Source organism: Malus domestica, chromosome 05 (assembly GCF_042453785.1).
Source record: "Malus domestica chromosome 05, GDT2T_hap1".
In the NCBI taxonomy this organism is placed as follows: Eukaryota; Viridiplantae; Streptophyta; class Magnoliopsida; order Rosales; family Rosaceae; genus Malus; species Malus domestica.
In genome coordinates this window covers 9,970,681-9,977,729 of record NC_091665.1, presented here as the reverse complement: position 1 = coordinate 9,977,729, position 7,049 = coordinate 9,970,681, and the positions used below count along the sequence as shown (strand labels likewise).

At 41.3% G+C, this 7,049-nt stretch overlaps 1 protein-coding gene across 1 annotated transcript; it reads right to left on the bottom strand.

Annotated features, from left to right (window-relative positions):
- Nucleotides 1-2,642: 2,642 nt before the first annotated feature.
- LOC114823196 (zinc finger protein GIS2-like) lies at nt 2,643-6,937 on the bottom strand. Its single transcript, XM_029098610.2, has 4 exons — nt 6,787-6,937; nt 5,208-5,416; nt 4,482-4,574; nt 2,643-3,392 (listed from the first exon to the last, which is right to left on the bottom strand). Exons 2-4 carry the CDS (start codon nt 5,327-5,329, stop codon nt 2,825-2,827), a joined length of 783 nt encoding a protein of 260 aa, XP_028954443.1. The 5' UTR covers nt 5,330-5,416; nt 6,787-6,937; the 3' UTR covers nt 2,643-2,824.
- Between the last annotated feature and the right edge of the window lie 112 nt (nt 6,938-7,049).

The window sequence follows — 7,049 nt, the reverse complement described above, 5'->3', positions numbered from 1 at the left end:
ATTCGAGAAAACAGTCCCAACAAGATTGCTTGCTCCAAAATCGAAGAGGCACCTTCCTCCGAATCTCGAGAGCCAGACTCCCAACATGACTACTTTCTCAAAATCGAAGAGAGGGTAAAGGAACAGTACCATTGCTGGATAATTGGAAAGTCCCTGTGTGTCAACCTTTGTGCTTCGTGGCAAGGTAGACTAGCAAATATGTCCAACCTTTACTCACATTCGAGACAACACTCCCAACAAGATTGCTTGCTCCAAAATCGAAGAGGCACCGCCTTCCGAATCTCGAGAGCCAGACTCCCAACATGATTACTTCCTCAAAAATCGAAGAGACACTGCTCTCCGAATCTCGAGAGTCAGACCCCCAGCATGATTGCTTTCTCAAAAATCGAAGAGGCATCGTTCTCCGAATCTCGAGAGCCAGATACCACAGACCACTTTTTCAAAGTGCTCTGACAGAGTTAAAACATGTGAAACTGGCAGCTCCCACTACCGTGCTATGACCAAGCAGGGTAAAGGAATAGCATTACTACTTGTTGTTAGGGAGACTCCTATATATGTCGACCTCCATCCCCAACGGACAGGCAGACCTGCAAAAATGCTCAACCCTTCATCATATCTGAGAGGGCACTCCCAACAAAGCCTTTCGAAATATTCAGCTTTCTTTCCCCCCGATAATACCTCTGCAAACAAGCTATACTAGAGCAAGAATATCTCATATCATCAGGGTTAAAAGCAAGAGTATCCCATATCATGCTTTTTCCCTGTTTTTTCTTTTGGCCTTGTTTTTACCTGCAAGACAAGGAGAAAGAGAGCAATCAGTCAGCACTTGGAATCAAGCTTCCAGCCAGGAACTGACTGCCTGGAACCCCTTACCTGATTACTTACCTGGCATTGCTCTCGAGTACTCATCTTCATCATCTTATGTTTCTAGGGAAGATTCCGCATCTGCTTGAGGAACAGATAGGGCAAGTGCGAAGGATACAAGGAAGCATGTGGAGACAAGCGTAACAGCACACGTGCCGATACATCCATTACTCTGTCAAAAGCAAAAGTATCCCATATCAGCAGGGTGGAACGTACTCTAGATTTGATGGACTTGTTTTGACCCTCAAATTCTTCAGTCGGCCTTATACTCTGGAGGAAACCAGAAAACCCTCCAGCTCAGTTCAAGAATAAGCCTGTGGAAAGTTACTTCTTCAAAAGCAAAAGTATCTCATATCATCTCTTCTCATTTTTCTTCTCTTTATCCTTCATGCTGCTGCAAGATGGGGAGAAGGTGAACAATCAGTCGGAGCTCTGATTGCTTACCTTGTCTGTCACCTCTTTCAGCAGACCCCCTAGCTCGGCGACTTGGGGGACTCCTACTACATGGTTTGTATCGCGCTTGACCAAGCCTGAAACTACAAGTAAGCTTCAAGTGAAATTGATACATTACCTTGTGCATCTCCACCAGTTAAAGATACCACCCCTGGATGGAGGAAGAGTACTTCCAGAGAAGATGCCACATCTACCTATGAGACAGATAAGGCAAGTCAAGACGACACCACACTCCGATACTTAGAAGTTTCGTGATTACGAGATCATTCTCCCACAATATTTCCTAATGTCATTTGTACTAAATCATTCACTCGTACTCACTAAAGGAGAGCTTGAACCTATGTACTTGTGTAAACCCTTCACAATTAATGAGAACTCTTCTATTCCGTGGACGTAGCCAATCTGGGTGAACCACGTACATCTTGTGTTTGCTTTCCTATCTCTATCCATTTATATACTTATCCACACTAATGACCGGAGCAATCTAGCGAAGATCACAAAAAGCGACCGTTTTCGTTACCTAGGATCTATCTTGCAAGAGAACGGAGAATTAGATGGAGATCTCAACCATAGAATACGAGCTGGATGGAAAGAGTGCATCCGGCGTGTTGTGTGACCGTCATAGGCCACTGAAGCTCAAGGGAAAATTTTATAGGACGGCAATAAGGCCAGCGATGTTGTATGGCAGAGAATGTTGGGTGGTGAAGCATCAACACGTACACAAAATGGGTGTAGCGGAGATGAGGATGCTTCGTGGGATGTGTGGGCACACGAGAAAGGATAAGATTGGGAATGAGGATATCCGAGGTAAAGTAGGAGTAGCCGAAATTGTAGGAAAGATGAGAGAAAATCGGCTCTGGTGATTTGGACATGTGCAAAGAAGGCCGACTGACGCTCCGGTTCGAAGATGTGACTACGGGACAGAGGTTCAGGGCCGAAGGGGTAGAGGAAGACCTAGGAAAACTTTGGAAGAGACTCTAAGAAAAGACTTAGAGTACTTAGATCTAACGGAGGGCATGACACAAAACCGAGCGCAATGGCGTTCTAGGATTCATATAGCCGACCCCACTTAGTGGGAAAAGGCTTTGTTGTTGTTGTTGTTGTGTATTCAAACACGAAATAAATTTTTAGTTGCAGTAATGACGGTAATCCAAATATGCCTGAAAGGTCAGTCAGTCAGCATATATTTAATATACATTTTTAATCTGCTTTTTATTTGTCGAAATTGTTTGTTTTGATTGACTGTGAAGTAACACTTGATTCTCAATCTTTTGCCATTAGCCGTAAGCGAAAGAGGAAAACAAAAATATGCAGGCATCACAACATAAAACGCAATTACATACAGTTATATTTGCAGTAATTGCCAAAAATTCAAAATTAATCTTCTAAAATAAAATCTCAATTCAACTCCGCATACTCTTTCAAGTTTCAACCTTCAATCTAAAACCTAAACAAGAAATGCTTACTCAAGATGAAGGGTAAATGCCGGAACATGATCTGCCACCTCTCAGTACCTCCTGGGGTAGCGATCCATGAATCTTCCCGAAGGGCACTCGTATGCCAAGTGTCCTCGTCCCCCACAGTTGTGACAGATCATCAAGGGGCCCATGCAATCCCTGCTCATGTGGCCAAGTTGCTGGCAGTTCCTACATACAACGTCACGGTAACTGCCTCCGCGTCCCCCCATTCCACCACCTCCACCTCCTCCACCTCCTCCACCTCCCCGCTCTCCCAAAACATTGGCTCTGGGGCACTGTCTCGCCACATGCCCAGATACATTGCATAAGTTGCAGATGGGTTCATTCGGGCAATCACGTGCCAGGTGACCCGTCTTCCTACAGTTGTTACATGCCTTATCATTTGTGCAGTCAGCTGCAATATGACCCTGCTTGTAGCAGTTGTTGCACAACCTCAAGTCCCCAGGTGGCATTGGGGGAGCTGTGCAGTCCCTGGCGCGATGTCCAGTCTTACTACAAGTGTGGCAGATGCCTTCATTTGGGCAGTTACTGGCCATGTGACCAGGTTCCCGGCAGTTCCAACATAGTGACTTTGTTGTACACTCTGAAGCAATGTGCCTAGTAGAATATTCAAATCACATAATTAGAAATGAAAGGCATTTTCCATTTTTGAAATAAACAGCAAACCAAAAAAATATCTGCAGAGCGCAGGTCCATGATTCCGTGAATAAGAAACTACGTAACCTTATAGAAGCAATGACACTACTAGTTCAGCTTAACCATCAATTTCACTACAAGGTGCTGCCAGTCTGGTTTAAAATAAAAAATCAGAACATTCTGAATGATCTTTTTAGGTCTAAAGCAATCCTAAGAGCCTGGAGACTGGTGACTGAGTTATTGCTGGGGACCATGCATATTTTTCTGGGATTGTAAGTATTTTCTTAAATACTTTTTGTCAATACTCATAAAACACGGTTAAGAGAGAAAGGGATATGAAAGTGTTAGTGTTGGCCTAAAGTGGTGCAAGGGAAAACATGGATGCAACCGCGTATAAGAGGCAGAGATGACAATAGCTGTGGGATGGTGGGAAATTGGTGAGGTATAAAGTGGCCGCTCTGGTTATCTCAAAATGGTTATAACATCAGTTTAGTGACGGTACTGAATGGTGACAATATTGTTTTTTAATCATTGAAGACACAAATAGTAGAGGAGAAGATGCTGTTATTACTGAGAACACAAACTGTTTTTTATCATGAAGGTGACAATAATTTGTTAACAGAAAAATAGAGATGCAAACATCAGTTTTAACTTATTGGAATAACTCTGATGGAAATGGACCCCTCGGTAGCTGAAGCAGTAACATTTGTCTTGCTTCAGGTATAGACAGAAGAGGGCTGCACTTCAGGTAGAGACAGAAGAGGGATGTAGATGCGTTAAAAGAAAAATATACATACTCAGGACATGTATCCCTAGACTATAGTATTAACTAGCTAAATTCTAATGTCTCATTGGATTTTAACTCTAGAAATTCTGGAACCTTGAAACCTTGAAACCCTCTCCCAAAAAACAAAGGTTCAAAAATACAAAGACCATATTTTGATAAACAGTTACCTTTAATAGTAAAATAGAAACATTGTAATGAACAATGGAGATAAAAAAATAATAATGCAACATCATGATGTTATGAGGCAGAATAAGTTTCCGTACCCAGGAAGACCACAATTATGACAAATTGCAACATTGGGGCATTCTCTAGCAAAATGGCCTGGCCGTTTGCAGTTCTTGCACAGATTGTCTCGGCTGGCAAAAAATAACAATGCATTTAGTTCTCAGCAGAAAATAACAGCATTCCAAATTTCAAAACATAACTAGTTAAATGAAAGTCGCTTATTAAATTAACTCCACGATTTTGACTTATCATCAAGAAGAATCAGAGCCACAACCACAGAAAGAAACATTAAAAACCAAAAAATTCAAAAACGAGAGTATGCACTCTGAAGGTTTCAAAATTTTCCAACAAATTGCAAAAAAGTGAAGGAGCTGTCACATGTACCGAGCTAAATTTATCTGACAAACAAAAAGTACAATGTATACAACCTTTGTGCACCGCTGGCAGTCCCTCTACAAGCAAAATGACTTACACTGAAGTGTGTCATTAATCAATCAATATGATTTGGCACTTGTATTTGAAAGCTTACAAAGCTCCAAATAATGTACAACAAAGCAAAGAATTATTATCCAGAGGCAAAATTATCATATATCAACTTCTTAAGGTCTTCACAGGCATTTTCAAGTAGAGGTCTCACTCAACAAATATGGTTAATCGCAACATTCGAGACCATCTCCAATGAAGACACGTTGGAAGATTACTTTCTCCTTACCCCAAATTTATAAAGACAAGAAGAAAAGAAAAATAGTCAAAAGCCATAAAACCTGAAACCCCGACGTCCTCCATCTCTCCTGTAAGGTGCATCACGGTAGGAAAAACGATCAGAACGGATCTTCCGATCTGAAGGGCTCCTGCTCCGACTCCGGCTCCTGCTGTCTGAACTCATGTTAATTAATTCTTATTAAGACCTAGCTCCACTGATTGAATGATAAACACCACCACAACCAACAACCAAACAGCCGTTGCCTCCTTCCTGTCCACATCACAACCACATCCACATTACAACCACACCCAAGATCGTATCCATGAGTCAAAACCAAACCAACTACTTTCCCTTCATAATAGAAAACACCAAATCCCAACAAAGTACAGAAAATTTTCAATAAGCAATCTGTCTCACAAGAATTATTTACTGCCACACTCAGAACCCAGACACTAAATACCCGGTTCCTCAACCACATCCTTCAAAAGAAAGTCAAGCATCCCATCAAACATCAAGCTACATCAACAGTCAGACATTCCCTAAACTCCAACTTTTTGAGACCATCTAAACAGAATGATCATTAGACAGTAAGTTGAACTTGTAACACAGTAAAGCAAGGAAACATGTCTGTTCATTGGACAATATGAGCATGTTCAGCTGCAGGTAGGTATAGAGAGGACACTCAAAGACTAGAAGTGAACCACATGATATAAGCCTGGGAAATTTTCAAGGCCTTTCGAATAGAAGCACAAGGAAAATCAACAAGCTGACAACATATTTCCACTGAAAAAATCTGCAGCCATTACTATTCTAACCCTTTTCTAATCAGAAGCCATCATCTAGACTTTATTACAAGTAGAAATCAAGAGAGATTAAAAGTTCTATGAAAAATCCCCCTTTCAAACAAAACAACATTTAGCATTGGGGGTTTAGAGTCTCCCCGGAAGAACAAATTTTCTTTGTAAAACATAGGTATGTACAAAAATAACGTTAGCATTACTTATCTGTGTGATCCTAAATATACAATCAATATATGATAGTGCACACTTCAGCTATCTTTCTTTGCCTATCGGTATTCGAGAAGCAAAGTTCCGTGTTCAACCGACTTGTAAGTTGTAACTACCTCTCTCATCCCCTAGCCATAAAAGCCTTCATTTTTAAAAAAAAAAAAAAATTACCTTGTGCAAATTACAACCCAAGATACTGTTTGAATTTCTTCAACTCCATACTCCCACCCTTGTATCAAACTTACGCTTCTGAATAAATGAAACAACACAAACAAGTTCCCAATACTTGCAAAAATAATTTAGCCAGGGTCATTGTTCATAAGATTTTCCATAACCTAGCCCAGCTCTCGGCCAAATCATCTATTGTTTGGTTCCACCAATTCCCTCTTTCCGAGCATGCATATTCAATTGATACTCTCACACAATTACAATTGCGTGTAACATCAACAATATATGGTCTGAGCGATTCAAAATCAAAGAGAAAATTCACAGCAGAAGAAAATCCAACTCAAATCAAACATTTAACCAAAGTAATTTAAATTAATTCAATTCAACGAATACATAAACAGCGAGATTAGCCCTAACCCTAGAAATGGTAAACAAGGGAAAGTGCAATGAAGAAGAAGAAGGAACCTGGGCCAAAGAGCTACACAGACGGTGGCGCTACGGTCACTTGTGTAGCAGCAACGAAGTGAAGAAATTTGCGGGGAGAGAGAGAGAGAGAGCGCGCGATTCGTAGACGGAAAGCCGCAGAGCTTCGATTGTGATTTTGGGATTGTTGGTTGGGGCTCGACTGGATTTTATGTGATTTTACCTCCAAGCCCGTTCTCAAGTGTTGGGCTAAGGTCACTCTCCTTGGGCCTTATTACCCATCTATGTTTCGGCCTGGTCACTCT

What these genes read in the sequence shown, in the direction of transcription:
- LOC114823196 (XM_029098610.2), bottom strand. Translation starts at nt 5,329, where the DNA reads ATGAGTTCAGACAGCAGGAGCCGGAGTCGGAGCAGGAGCCCTTCAGAT. An exon ending in GGAGGACGTCGGGGTTTCAG is followed by an intron (nt 4,575 to 5,207) that starts GTTTTATGGCTT and finishes ATTTTTTGCCAG; the next exon opens with CCGAGACAATCTGTGCAAGA. An exon ending in CATAATTGTGGTCTTCCTGG is followed by an intron (nt 3,393 to 4,481) that starts GTACGGAAACTT and finishes ATATTCTACTAG; the next exon opens with GCACATTGCTTCAGAGTGTA.